Genomic DNA, 15519 nt, shown 5'->3' with positions numbered 1-15519 from the left:
CGGGAGCAGGCCTAAGCCAGCAGGTTGTTATCTCCCGAGGGGTTCCAGACTGCGAGAGGGCACAGGCCGGGCTGAGGGACTCCCCACCCCCACCCCGAGTACATGAATTTCATGCACTGGTCCTCTAGTTTTGATATAAACAAAGAAGACTTTAAATTTGTAAAGTGGTCCAGAAAAATGTGGCAACATTACGTAGATTGCTGTAAACAGAATGGTAGTTGTTTTGTCTTCTAAGATCTTGACAATAATTTAGAACTAAAACACATTTGAAAATACTTATTTTCATTTTTAAGAATGGAAATATTGCATAAAAATTTTAATGACCAAAAATGCTCTCCATATTTGTTAAGTTTGTGAAGTAATGAAAATTAAATGGCATATATTCAGGATTACCAGAACTCAAAGGCTTTGTGTAACTTTCTAATAACACATACTACTATTTTGTAATACAAAAATGAGGTAAAGCTATTTACCTCATTATGTCGCTAATCCACAGGCATAAATAGCACTCTAGTCAATTTTACAGAAATAGTGGGGACAGTTTGGTGGGAAAAGTGCTAGACCAACTTAAGAGATCTGGGCTTAATATTTTCTTTACTATTATAACACCATGTGACTTAGAGGGTTTATATGGCAGGTCCCAAGGATACACAATGAGTTAGTAGTAGAGTTAGGGCTTGAATCTAGAGTTTGTGACATTTAGATCAGTCATCTCCTTGTCTGTAAAACTGGAGGTTGGACAACATCATCTTTAAAATACCTTTAAGGGCAGTGCCTGAACATCACTTTGGAGCAGCATAGATTCTGTTTTCTGAGTAGTTCCTGTCCTACTCTGTCCTACACCAAGCAGGACTTAGCAGCTGACCCTTCACCCCTAGCTTCATGACATCATCGTCAGGGGGTCCAGAAACTGCTCTCACACTAAACCTATCTAGACTCAGCAGGGACAGACATACTACCACCTATTCTAGGCCAGAACAAATCTACTTCCAGTCTGAGGAAAAGAAACCATATCCTGAACACTCCCTTGGGGCCAGATGCAAAGCAGTCCTACCACATCTTTGTTCTACCTGCGCTACTTACTACATCTTTGTAGCATCATATCACCTTTTTCAGACCCCAACATCAGGGATCAGAGGTCGGGCCCGAGAATGACTAATTTAGATTAAATCTTAACCTTGTCAGTATTATCTGTGCCTCTCTTTCCTATAATTCCTTGGACACTGTCTAAATTGTAGGCCCATTCAGATGTTTGAATTCTTTCATTGTTCTTCCTTTTATTCTTTTATAGGCTGCATATAATTTGGCAAAACTTTAACCATGCTACTCTCACCCTGGAGTTAATGCATAGTTTTCAGGCCTTTTATTGCTTGTTTTCTTAGCAGGATTTGATACTATTGACTCTTCCTACCTTTGGCTTTAGTGGTTTTCTTTTTCTTTTAATTATGTAGTAAAATATACATAACATAAAACTTAACGGTTTAACTATTTTTAAGTATACAGTTCAGTGTCATTAAGTACTATCAGTATTGTGCAGCTATCACTACTGTTTCCAGAGTAAGTATGTAAGACTTAGAACAATATGGTTTCCGTGCAGCTACTCAGCTCTGTTGTAGTGGAAAGCCACACCCTGTTGAAGAAACTGGTCATTTGGCCTATAGAAGTTTCAACATTCTGAATTTGATATGTAATATTCTACTTGGCATTTAGAACTAGAGATGTGATTAGCCTCAAATTCCACCCCCCCACTTTCCTCTCATTTTTCTTTTTAGCATGATATTTTCTATGTTGGACTTTGTAATTTCTATTGCATAGCATTAGAAGAGGCACATAATAAACGTGGTTGTCTAGCTTGGTAGTGATAAGTGATGAACAGGCTGTTGTTAACCTTATCTATTCATCAGCTTTCAATCTTTCAAGATTTTAGCCTCCATAGTTAGCTCTTGCCTAAATCCATGATCTCTTAGGGGTTGCAGATTCTTACTTGATGATAAATGTTATATCAGTATACTAAGTCAGTATTTATGTGACTATACATAAACTGGCTAAACAGAGCACTATAGCAACTATTGACAAAAATTATTATTACATATTTAGTCGTCATTAAAAATTTATTAAAGGTTTGTGATAATATTTCAGGAGGTTTTGAGGAAAACTTCTTTGACTTTAATATCGTGATTTTTATTAGTATGAGTTTCTGTTGAACTGTTACACATATGTAAACATGGTAGGTTTGCTCAGATTTAATTATTGTTTTCTATTGATTGGACATTTGAATGATTTCTGCTCTTATATCTAGTTTTATGAAGAGTATTTCAATGAACATCTCAATTCTGCAAGTCTTTAATAGTGGGATTACTTCCTTGTGATAAATTTCTGAAGATGGTGTTACTGGACCAAAGGATGTTTGACTTTTGGTATTGGTCACATTGTCTTCAGATTTATGGTGTTCTGGCAATGAAGAGCTTTGAGGATATCTATCATCATGGGACATTTTAAGCACTCTTCTATGTATATCTGTTGTCCAACAATTGTTAATGTGTTTTTTGAAATATATTTTTATTGATTTCAGAGGGGGAGGGAGAGACATAGAAACATCAATGATGAGAGAGAATCATTGATCGGCTGTTTCCTGCACGTCCCCCACTGGGGATGGAGCCCGCAACCCAAGCATGTGCCTCCAGAATCAAACCGTGATCTCCTGGTTCATAGCTTGATGCTCAACTTGTTAACCTTTTAAAAATTACTTTTAGTAAGAAGTGTTATTAGAAATGAGGATCTTATACTTACCTGGCAGGGAAGATACTATAATCAAGAAATGAGGATGTTGATAAAGTATTTCTGCCTTTTTACAGTGCCAGCTTATCAGCGCTGCAGCTTTAATTTGAATCATGAGGTTATGCAAAGTATTTGTGATTTGTTTACATGCTTGTACTAAAAGCTTTATTTTTTATTTCTAACTCCAAAATATAAAAGTTTTGGCAGTACTCATTTGAAATATATTCAGAGTTTAATCTAAATCCTTAAGAGTTAATCTGGAAATTCCCCCACTGCGTCGACCTTGCCAACATCACCACTCCCTAAATTTGTAAGGTTTCTCCTCAGGATTAACATTAGGAGTGTTAGTGTGTTAGCCAGATAGCCAGGGACTGGGAGAGGCCGCTGGGCCTGGAGGGTATATGGGAGACTTGACAAACCCAGACTGGCAAACACAGGCCCACATGACGGAGTGGGGACAGGACCCCCAGGGTGTGGTCTGACCAGCCCCCCAGTGCCCCAGGCAGCCTGGCAGTGTGAGGAGGTGTGTGTGGGACCCGAGGAGGGGGCTGTGCTCCTGCCCAGGGTGGTAGGCAGGGGTCTCACCCTCTGAACTCCCAAATAAGAGTCACATGGCTCCACTTCAGCCTGCCAAGCTGCCCATCACATTACATGGGAGTGTATTTCCTTTCCTTGTAAATAAACCCTCACTCTGCAGCTTAAAAAAAAAAAGTTTCTACTCTGGCCATAATTCCTGCATGTTGTATTAATAATAGTAATGTAGACCAGGAATTGCTAAAATTCTACTTCCTCCGTCTATGTAATTTAAAAAAATATATTTTTATTGATTTCAGAGAGGAAGGGAGAGGGGGAGAGAGACAAACATCAGTGATGACAGAGAATCATTGACCAGCTGCCTCCCACACCCCCCACCACTGGACATCGACAACTCAGGCATGTGCCCTAACTGGGAATCGAACCGTGACCTCCTGGTTCATAGGTTGATACCCAACCACTGAGCCACAGCAGCAGACAGGACATTTATTTTAATTAAACAAAAGTTTTATTATCATATGGAATCTAGATAGGATATATCTTATCCACAGGGTGTCTGTCTACTACAAAAAGACATTTTATTGGCAATGGCAAAATAAATAATGACTCTCAGTTACAACAAGACATTTTATTTGTATAGCCAATAAACTAAGTGCTTATAATTTTAAATTGATTAAAAGGAAAAAAATGAATGGAATTCTCTTTGATACAACTTTTTCCCCTCCAGACCAGAATCCGTAGAAGCTAGCCCTGTGGTAGTTGAGAAATCCAACAGTTATCCCCACCAGGTATATACCAGCAGCTCGCATCATTCACACAGTTACATTGGTTTGCCCTATGCGGTAAGTGTCATGCATTTCTTAAGAAGGGTGTGCGTGTGTGTGTGTGTGTGTGTGCTTTGAAGGCTATTTCTTATATCTAGAAGTTGAAAGTAGATGTGTGTGGCATTGTACTTAAAACTGAATACTTGGAAAACATACTTGTTTTATACTATCTAAACAGGTACATAATTAATAGCTTAATATTTCATTGATCTAACTATATTCAAGGAGTTACAGTTCTTTTTTTTTTTATATTTTATTGATTTTTTACAGAGAGGAAGGGAGAGAGAGATAGAGAGTTAGAAACATCGATGAGAGAGAGACATCGATCAGCTGCCTCCTGCACATCTCCTACTGGGGATGTTCCCGCAACCCAGGCCCATGCCCTCGACCGGAATCGAACCCAGGACCTTTCAGTCCGCAGGCTGACGCTCTATCCACTGAGCCAAACCGGTTTTGGCAAGGAGTTACAGTTCTATAAGGAATTCTTCAGAAGTGTTATTATTACTGTTATTTTGTATTTTATGCTATTAATAGCTTGGTGTTAAAATATATTCTTTCTTTTCTCTTCTTTCTTTTTGTTTGTTTTGTTAATCCGATTCTGAGGATATGTTTACTAATTTTTTATTTTTTTTTTTTTATTGCTGTTTAGAGAGAGTAGAAGGGACGGGGAGAGAGAGAGAGTGAGAGAGAGAGAGAGAGAGAAACATCAATGTGAGAGAGACACATTGATTGATTGTCTCCCGGACTCACCCAGGGCTGGGGATTGAGCCTGCAACCAAGGTACATGCCCTTGCCCGGAATTGAACCTTGGACCCTTCAGTCCAAGGGCCGACGCTCTATCCACTGAGCCAAACCAGCTAGGGCACATTCCTTCTTTATAAAAAGATTATAGAGAGAATTGTAATGTCTACTGTTAGCATAATGGAGAAATATAGGATTAGATAGCAGGGGTGGGGGAGTGTTAGGAAGGTGGAGGTATTAAGCAAAAAATAAAAAAAAGAGAGAGAACTCATGGACATCATGGACAACAGTGTGGTGATTGTGGGGGTGGAGGTGGAAGAGGGCATAGAGGATAAAATGGTGATGGGAAAAATAAAATAAAAATAGAAAAAAAACTAAAATTGTACTATCTACTGTTAATTCTAAATTATATAGTAATTTATATAGTAAATTATATATTTACTATTTATTAAGCACTTATGTGCCAGACTCTGTGGTATTTTTGCATATATCTCATTTAATCTTCAAAAATAACCTCATGAGATAAGGTGTAATTTTCATCTCTGTTTCATAGCTAAGAAAATGAAAGCTTATCTTACTTGACTTACTCAGTGTTACATAGTTAGTAAGGGGCAGAGCTTAGATCAGAACAGTTGAAGAACCTGCCACATTTGTGATATTATTAAGGTACAATTATGAAAGATTTTTACTATTTGGACCAGAATAAAAAATACCCAATTTCAGAAAAATCTCCTATTAATACTTTATAGGGATAATAGGTCTTTTGTAGTTGTTTTGTTATTCTTTAGCCTTCACATTCCTGAGTTCTTTTTACTTCTGTTCTCACATCTTGCACCTGATTTTACCTAGAAGGCAAAGCTATGTAACGAATACGACTGTGAAGATATCTTCTGATTTGGGGGATGAGAGGGTAGAGTTTGAGGGATATCAGTGTGAAGGTGATCAAGGTTATAGATTGACATTGTCACTCACTACTATGGTTTAATATTTAGCTTCACCAAGTCATTATTTTAGAGCTATTAAGAAAGAAATGGCCCTAGCTGGTTTGGGTCAGTGGATAGAATGTCGGCCTGCGGACTGAACGGTCCCAGGTTCAATTCCAGCCAAAGGCACATGCCTGGGTTGCAGGTTCGATCCCCAGTGGCGGGTGTGCATGAGGCAGCCAATCAATGATTCTCTCTCATCATTGATGTTTCTCTCTATCTCTCTCTCCCTCTCCCTTCCTCTCTGAAATAAATGTTTAAAAAGAAAGAAAGAAATGAGCCATTTTCATATATCTTGAATATTCAAATTAAGGATTGAATTTTAAATTGCTTATTAGTTCATATTATTGTTGAAATTACATTGTGCTGTATTTGTGTTCAATAATCCAGGACCATAATTACGGTGCTCGTCCTCCTCCAACACCTCCGGCCTCACCTCCCCCATCAGTTCTTATTAGCAAAAATGAAGTAGGCATATTTACCACTCCTAATTTTGATGAAACTTCCAGTGCTACTACAATCAGCACATCTGAGGATGGAAGTTATGGTACTGATGTAACCAGGTGCATATGCGGTTTTACACATGATGATGGATACATGATCTGTTGTGACAAATGCAGGTAAAATATTTCACACCATTAGTTTATTTTTGTTGACTGTTGCTACCTTTGATTGTTAATGTTGGAAACGATAAAGTCACTTTTGAGGGAATTATGAAAGCATTTTTAAGTGAGACCTCTGCTATTATCAGTGCAGTCTGTTTTGCTCAAAAAAAAAAAAAAAGCCCCTATGGGAAAAATCTATCTTAAAGTTGATTAGAACTCCTCATTATTAATTATTAGGCAATCAGTTTTGATCATTATTCATATAGGATTACATCTCTCTTGTCACTCTTTTAATAGTAATATAAAAACATAAAGTAGTAGACAAGATAGAAATGAGAAGAGAATTGAGTCCTGTGTATTTCTTTTGGAATTATTTGTGCTGTACAGTCAACTGTGATTTTCCAGTTTGGGGGAAATTATACATTTTGATTGATGTTTGTTTGACCTGACTCTCTCACCTCCTTTTGACTTGAACCTTGCAGCACTCTGGAGTCTCCTTGAACCAGAACCACAGTCTCCCCTCCCCCAACCCTGGTTCAACCACCAAGAAAGGCCTCTTCCCCTAGAGAAGGTGTGATTGGGACAGAAAGTGGGGCTTTGTTTTCTTTTTCCTTTCTTTCTTTCTTTCTTTTTTTTTTCCTGGTGGGAGGGAGTTGGGGAGGATGGAGAGGGAACAGTAGGATTTCAGCCTGAAAGTTACTGAGTCCATCCCCTGCAGAGTGTGGGAATCAAAGTATTTAAGCAGTGCACTGTAGTGGGTTAAAAAGTTTGATAGTTCTACAGAATTCCCTGGGTCTGGTGCTTATGTCATAGCTTTGTTATTTGATTTGAAATAGTCCAGTGTGAGTATAAATATGCATCCTAGAGCCAAATGTAAATTACTTTGCATTATTTTGTAATATTGTTACCATTTATTAGATTAAGTGATTAAGGTTTGGATGTTATTGTTATATAAACATGCAGTTAGGGTTATATTTCAAAAAGTTGGTTTACCTTTGCCAAAAGGGGAAAAAAGGTAGTCTTAAGTGGAATGTGAAATTTGATATTATTTTTATGGAAAGTTATAATTTTAATACTTGAGTTAATACTCATAAAAACATATTAATAAAAATATTTTTAAATTTAAAAATAAATTCTCATTAACCTGTGACATACCAGTACCATGAGCAATCACTTCAGTAAATTAAAAAAATTAAAAAATAACCTTAGTGATAACTTGTTATCCTCATTATTTTTATTAGCTACTTACTAGAATATCTCAATTCATATTTTAACCAGTAATATAAAATAGCTTTCTTTTAGCTGATTTTGTCTGTGATAAGTTACATACCATTTGCAATGTTTTTATTTTAATGCATAATCTAAAGTGTTTTTATTTAATTACATTGATCTATATAGAATATAGAATAATCCCTATTAGAAAATAATGAAATAGTCCCTAGGATTTATACCTATCTACAAAATCTTGAAGGAACAGTTCACAGTTTTTGTATTACTCAAGGTATTTGCTTCTCAGCAACTGCTGTCTTTGTTACGAATCTTTTTTATCATTCTATTTTTTTACTGCTTAACTTGTAGTGTACTGAATTTCTCTTTTATTCTTGTTTTCTTATTGCCTCTGTGTATTTTCATATACTCACTGCTCATTCTTACTGCTCATTCTCATCTCTTTCAAATTTGACATCTAGAGCTCTGATCATTTATTTATTTTCTAGTTCTGTTTTCTGTATGACATCATTGCTTATCCCCCAAATTTAACTTAATTTGTTATTCCAACCCTCCCTTTAGGATGCTCTGCTGTTTTAGGCAGCAACATACTTATTATTTTTTAAATTTTTTTTTATTGATTTCAGAGAGGAAGGGAGAGGGAGGGAGAAAAACATCAGTGATGAGAATCATTGATAGGCTGCCTCCTGCATGCCACCCACTGGGAATTGAGCTTGAAAACTGGGCATGTGCCCTGACCGGGAATCGAACTCTGACCTCCTGTTTCATACTCAACCACTGAGACACACCGGCTGGGCATGCCTTTGTTTGTTCTTTTTCCTCCCTCTGCCCCCACATCTTTGATATATATAGGCATATATTCCATTGCCTTCCACCTTCTAGTAGTTCTTGTCCCAAGATTTTCGGTTAAGTGAAGAACAACAGTATGATAGTTGTTAATTTCATAATATATTAGAAGTAGCTAGTTATATAAATATGACTTTTTTAGAAATAGGCATATATGTCAACTTTAGACCAATTAAAGTCACAAATTGAAAAGTTTGCCTCAAGCTGGTCCATGTGTTCTATTAAAAATAGAGAACAGAGTAGGTTTAATCTCTGACCTCAGGAATGTTTTCTGGATTCTTTAACTTCATCTCTGCCATCATTCGAGTTCTGTTCTCCTTTAACTCAGGTCTGGAATTTTGGAAAAGCCTCTTATTTATGTTTTTTTTTTTTTTTCGCTTTCAGTTTCTTCTTTGAATTAATTTATACCATCAAAGCACCTCTAATTGTTATCTGTTGCCAATTAGAAAAAATTTACACATATCCTGACATTCCAAGTCCTATATAATTTGACTATACATTACTAATCCATGTTTAGCCTTCTCTCTTTTTCAAAATAAACATTCCTCTTCATAGATATTAACCATATTCTGATTGTTGCTCCTCATATCTGCCTACTTGAAGAAAGCATTGCTATAGTAATTAATCTTTTTCTTCCTAAAGACCCAAATAAGATTCTATTCAAGTTCATTGTTTTCCAGGGTGCTTTTCCCATTAACTCCAAGTAGTGTGGACCTCTCTACTTTGTGATTGCTAATAATATTTATAATGTATATCTTTTGCAGTTTAAAATTATATTTGCTTTGTAAATTTATATTCTATATAATGTATTTGTCCTCTTGTTTTTACATCTCCTTGAGGACATATTTCTATAAATTCCTCACAGCACTTTTTAGTACTTTTACAGTATTAAATGCAAAGTAGACACTTAAGTGATAGTTAAACGGAGTATCAAATGTTAATTTAAGGGTGATTTAAAAATACTTTATATGTTCTGCTTTTTGCTTTCTTTCTTTTTTTTTTAAGTGTTTGGCAACATATTGACTGCATGGGGATTGATAGGCAGCATATTCCTGACACATATCTATGTGAACGTTGTCAGCCTCGGTAAGTTGTGCATACCAATAGGATTGCCCATAATTTTACTGATATAATCTTTAGTTAATAGAAATTTATGTATGAATAAAAATGGGTTGTTTTTTGTTTTTGTATTCTGACAATCCTAACATCAGGAAGAATCTATTGATGATGTTATAGTTAGTAGCATTTTTACTTTTTTAATGATGCATGAAATAATAGTGCATCTTCTATGTGATGCCATGTTTTTTCACTGGAATGCACTCTGTTCAAGAGTTACTAAGAGGACATTGCCTTAGTTACAGAATTTTATAGGTTTGCAGTCATGTGTTTTTCTCCCATTTCTTTTTTGTGTGTCATTGTGTGTGCACTAGGGTTCCGTTTTTTCCACATCCACCCCAGCACTTGTTTGTTGATTTATTGATAGTAGCCATTCTAACAGGTGTGAAGTGATACCTCTTTGTAGGTTTTCTTTTTCTTTTCTTTTTTCTATCACCACTTATTCCCCTTTTATCTTCTTTCACCCCCACCTGCCATCCTTCCTCTGAAATTACCACACTGTTGTCCATATCCATGAGTTCTTTCTCTCTTTATTCTTTTTTTCTTCTTTTTTTTCTTTTGTATTTTTTAATATATTTTTATAGATTTCAGATAGCAATATCAATGATGAGAGAGAATCATTGATTGGCTGCCTCTTGCATGTCCCTCCTGGGGATCAAGTTGTAACCCGGGCATGTGCCCTGACCAGGAATCGAACCATGACTTCCGGTTCATAGGTTGACGCTCAATTGCCGAGCCACACCTACTGGTCCTTTAGTATGTTTTAAAAAATATTTTTATTAAGATATTTCAAACCTATATAAAAATAAATAGTATACCGAATCCACATATTTCCACCACCCTGCTTCAACAATTATCAACAACCTTTTTTCATTTATTTTGCTATTTCTTCTCCCCTTCACATACTATTTTAATGTAAATCCAAGATATATTATTTTATTCATATGTATCTTTATGTATTTCAAGATATATGTATTTATGTGTATGTACATAAAAGAATTTTTAAAAATAACCATAACCACAAAACAATTATCATATATGAGCCAAACCAGCTAGGGCTATTTTTTGATGGGATAAGTAGCTGTTGTTAAATGTTATTTTAATCAATAAGAGTTGATTAAAAACTGACCTTTAGGGAAGGCAGTCAATTGAGCAATAACTGCCATCATTCTGTGATGACTAAGATAGTTATCATTGGTGCTATAGGATTGTTGCATATCCTAGTAGACATTAAGGCAAGTCTGTTACTAAGTTGTAGCCTTAGTCAACAGCCCTTATTGGTCTAGAGCGCTTATTCTCCAATCTCAAAATACTATCTAGTGTTATTTGACCTCTAGACTAATAAGTTAGACAGTAAAATATAGGGGGAAATAAAGTAAAACAATTATTATTGATGATGTAATGTACTTCATGAATGGAGGCTGAAGGAAGTTAATGAAATATTTTACTTAATTAAATGTTTAGTGTTTATTATTTCAAAAGTGGAAATAATTTTAGGTAAATGGTATAATGCAAATAGACTCTTAATTTAGTGTCATTCATTTCTTTTAAGAAATTTAATTTATAACTTTTGTTACACATGTTAACATTCTTTTCCAGACTGTTTGCTTTAAATATTCAATTAAAATTTCTTTTAAAAAGATATACTAGTTTCCTACGATAAAAAAATGATTTTTCTTAACAGTGCAATTATAGTCACTAAACTGGCATATAATGCTAATGATGCTAAATGAAATCTAATGTGAGGCAAGGGGCAATACATGTATTTTATACTGTTGATTTTTCAGTGAGAACATTAAGGAAATTGTAAGTTTGTCACATTTAAAACAAATCTGCTTTATATTTAAATTTATGGAAGTTTGATAAATAATAATCATGCTAATATTTTAAATGTAGGAGTTTGGATAAAGAGAGAGCAGTGCTACTACAACGCCGAAAAAGGGAAAATTTGTCAGGTGAGTGAAAAAGATCTATAGTAAGTAGGATTAGTATGATTGAGAGAATAAGTGGTCTGCATATTTTTAGTCGGATGGAAATACCTTACTGCTGAATGTTGATTGTATATAATTTACAATCTCAGATGTAGATTTTTAAATATTCTTTTTTACAGATTATAGAGTAAGAATGTAGGAAATATGGAAAGTAGAGGAAAATAAATAAATTTTAATTGTATAGGAAAGTACATAGGTAACCTATTGGTTTAAAGAAGTTAAATATGTTTGCTCTTTGAAAAGATGTGGATTCATTAGTTTATTATTTGGAATAGTGTTGCTTTCATTTTTAGGAACAGAATTTAGAAGTATAACATTGCTACAACTTCCATTTTGGCTTAAAACATGCTGATACCAATACAACTGGTTTTGAATAATCATAATTTATTGAACTATTCCTGTTTCATGGACATTTGGGTTGTTTTCATTTTTTGCTTTATTTTTATTACAAATAGTTCTTTCAATGAAACTCTCTTGCATATGTTTTTGTGTGCTTTTGTCATTTTAACTTTGGATAGATCCCTAGAAAAGGGATTTTTGAGTGAAAGGCTGAGTGCATATAGAATTTTGCTAGATTTGGCTACCCTTTGCAGGGAATTTTAAATTTCCTTTGGCAATGTATGCAACTGCGTGTTTCCCACAGTCACACCATCTGAGTGTGTTGTCCAACTTTTTTAGCCTTTCTAGCCTAAATATGAAAACTGACATTCATAGTTTGCATTTTGTTGTTGTTAAAATATATGTTTATTGATTTCAGAGAGGAAGGTAGGGAGAGAGAGAGAGAAACATCAATGATGAGAGAGAATCATTCTCGGCTGCCTCTTGCACGCCCCGCACTGGCCTGCAACCTTGGCACGTGCCCTGACTGGGAATCAAACTGTGACCACCTGGTTCATAAGTCGATGCTCAAACAATGAACCACTTCAGCCAGGCTGAAGCTTGCATTTAAATGTATCTTAATATAAGTGAAGAAATGAAAAAAATGTTTATTCTTCAGAAAAATGGATATATAATAGTTTCTTGTGTGGAATGCTGTCTTATTGTTTGAAATAGAAGTATTACACATGCAGTAATTTTTATTTTGCCTTGAAGATGGTGATACCAGTGCAACTGAGAGTGGTGATGAGGTTCCTGTGGAATTGTATACTGCATTTCAGCATACCCCAACATCTATTACTTTAACTACTTCAAGAGTTTCTAAGGTTAATGATAAAAGAAGGAAAAAAAGTGGGGAGAAAGAACAAAACATTTCAAAATGTAAAAAAGTAAGTTTTTCATTTTTTTAGATGAGTAAGATAGAAAGTGGTGGGAGCTGAATTTTACAGGAAGTACTATAATATTTTTTATATCCTTCTAATTTTTATCAAATAGTACTTGGAAATAAGTAATGGAAATAATTTTCCATTATTGTAATATTGATCACACAGAAAACTTAGACTTTTTCTTAGCATTGCATCATATATATTTTTTACGTTCTAACTTAAACATTCTCCTAGTTCTGGTGGTTATACCGACTTTTTGTTATTATGAGACTTCAGTGAACCGATTGATTCTTAAATATTAATTATATTCAAAGCTCAGAATTCCATTTTATTTCAGGCCTTTCGTGAAGGATCTAGGAAGTCATCAAGAGTTAAGGTAAATATGTTAAATTTAAGCTCTTGTTAGCAACTGTCCATTATTCAAGAGTTTACTAAGTTGTTGTTTGTTCGTAATCTTTATGCTTTCTTCACTATGTGTCATTTCATTGCTTATTATCTTTATCAGAAGTTGGGACATAGAGAATTCTAATTGGATAAATATGCCCCTCTTAGAGTTTATTGTTAAAATAGCCAAAAGGAGGAGATATACGAACAATTTCTAATATTAAAATTTCAAGAAAACTGAATTGCAGTTACTGTTTCATTCCATGTCTCTAGTACACTTGGTGTTAATATACTAGACAATTGTATGCAAAATCACATTTGGAATTTGAAATTTTACTGCTTTGCATAATTGGGATTCTAGTGACTTAGTCATCAGTTATTTTAAAATACTATAAAATCACCATAGATCCACCATATTAATAATAGTACAAACTAGTCACTTGTACCTTGAATTAATTAGAATAAATCCTCAATTTTGTAGATGCCAAGATTGCTGAGAGAAGCAAGGCTCCCCAGCTCTGCCTCCCCCTAAGAGATAGGTTTGTGTTGGATCATAGAGGTCAGCTTTACAGTGTTACTATAGCTTTTTAAATTAGGCAGTAAAGGATAATGGATTTTCCAAGTTGGCAGATGTTGAAATAGGATGTGGGGAGCATGTTACAGTATATCTGTTATCCATGTAGTATAATTACCATTATTTAATAGTAATTATAATAATTTATTATTCAATAATAATTATTCATTAATTCCACATTACTGGAGGATAAGCAGTTGTCCAGTTATTATTATATACTTTTGTAATTCTTTCTCAAAAATGTTAATAAGTCCAAAGTTTCACCAAATGTTCTTTATATATTGAGGTTGGAATTTCATACTGTTTTTCACAATTCAACTGTAGTATATTAAATCTGGATTTATGGTATTTTCTCTGACACTGAAAATGGAGGTCTGAAAAAGATTTTGGATTAAGCTATTAGTACAACTGATACTCCAGCTATATTCCATTCTTCCCAATTTATCTAATCAGTTTAAAGGAGGCTTAATGAGGAATGAGTATGTTTTACTTAACTGAAATATTTTCATTTATTATGTGAAGTAGTGAGTCTGTGCATTTTTAAAGATATCTTTTTCTTAATTTGAAGATATCTCTTTAAGATCATGACAACTCTACTAAGTAATTCTGTAGTGTTTATAAGATTCAAGAGATACAAAAGAGCTGTATTAAAGATTACCAGCTCAGTATAGAGTGTTTTCTGAGGCGATGGGGAGGGGAAGATGCAAAACAAAGAAAAATTTGAAAACGGATAGATTTCTTTTAAAATGCTGAGGAAAGCCTTAAAATGTAGTGTCTCATTTGTATAAAAATCTGTTCTTTATCAAATAGTCATTATAACACACACAGATATCAAGTACCCTATATAAGATGGCTTAGATAAATGCATACAGCTAGGCCTCTGTATCTGCGGACTCCCAACCACAGATGGAAAATAATACAGGTAGTTATTGAAAAAAAATCTGCATATAAATGGACCCATGAAGTTCAAACCTGTGTTCACAGTTCAACTGTAGTTTGTTTTATTGTAGACAAGTATAGGGAAGGTTGACTGATGGTAAATTTTAGTGTTTCTGTACACATTTACATGTCTAACAGGACATATAAGGATTTTTATTATATCTGTATATGATAAAATTTCAGTTCTGTTAGATTGTACATATAGACAAAATCTTTTATCAAAGTTTAATTGTAGAAAGAAAACAAAGAACAGCATTTACAACTAAATTGAAATTTTACATTAAATTTGTTATACATTTGAATTATTCTAATGATAAGATAAAATATTTGTTATTATTATCTTCATTAATTGATTTTCATCTTAAGATTGCAAATAAAAATTGTAGGAGTTCAGGAAATTTTAAAAAATGTTTTTATTGATTTCAGAGAGAGGAAGGTAGAGAGGGCTAGAAACATCAATGATGACAGAGAATAATTGATAAGCTACCTCCTGTACACCCCCTGCTGGGGATCGAGCCCACAACCCAGGCATGTACCCTGACTGGGAATGGAACCCTGACCTAGTTCAGATTTTAATAAATTTTTTAAATGAATGGTAATTGTGCTTTTATATAAATTGCATTCCAGTGGGAAAAAAATGTCTCTTTTTTTTTTTGTAACATTAAGAAGAGAGGTGGTAACTTTTTATTACTTGGCATTTAGTATTCTTATCTTC

At 34.5% G+C, this 15519-nt stretch overlaps 1 protein-coding gene across 6 annotated transcripts in view; it reads left to right on the top strand.

The window, feature by feature from the left end:
• The window catches only part of KMT2E (lysine (K)-specific methyltransferase 2E), an 81871-nt gene that overhangs the window by 33622 nt on the left and 32730 nt on the right, over positions 1-15519 (top strand). For 5 of the 6 annotated variants that reach the window (XM_006774893.2, XM_006774894.2, XM_006774892.2 and 2 more), the window contains 6 exons: positions 4040-4154; positions 6251-6480; positions 9544-9624; positions 11551-11609; positions 12738-12910; positions 13245-13283. In XM_006774893.2, the coding sequence (XP_006774956.1) occupies positions 4040-4154; positions 6251-6480; positions 9544-9624; positions 11551-11609; positions 12738-12910; positions 13245-13283 (697 nt within the window). Of the gene's footprint in view, positions 1-4039; positions 4155-6250; positions 6481-6947; positions 7037-9543; positions 9625-11550; positions 11610-12737; positions 12911-13244; positions 13284-15519 lie in introns of those variants that run through there. The other variant, XM_006774895.2, reaches the window with a different exon arrangement.

The sequence above is a fragment of the Myotis davidii genome, unplaced genomic scaffold (assembly GCF_000327345.1).
Source record: "Myotis davidii unplaced genomic scaffold, ASM32734v1 scaffold125, whole genome shotgun sequence".
In the NCBI taxonomy this organism is placed as follows: Eukaryota; Metazoa; Chordata; class Mammalia; order Chiroptera; family Vespertilionidae; genus Myotis; species Myotis davidii.
This window is presented reverse-complemented; position numbering and strand designations above follow the sequence as displayed.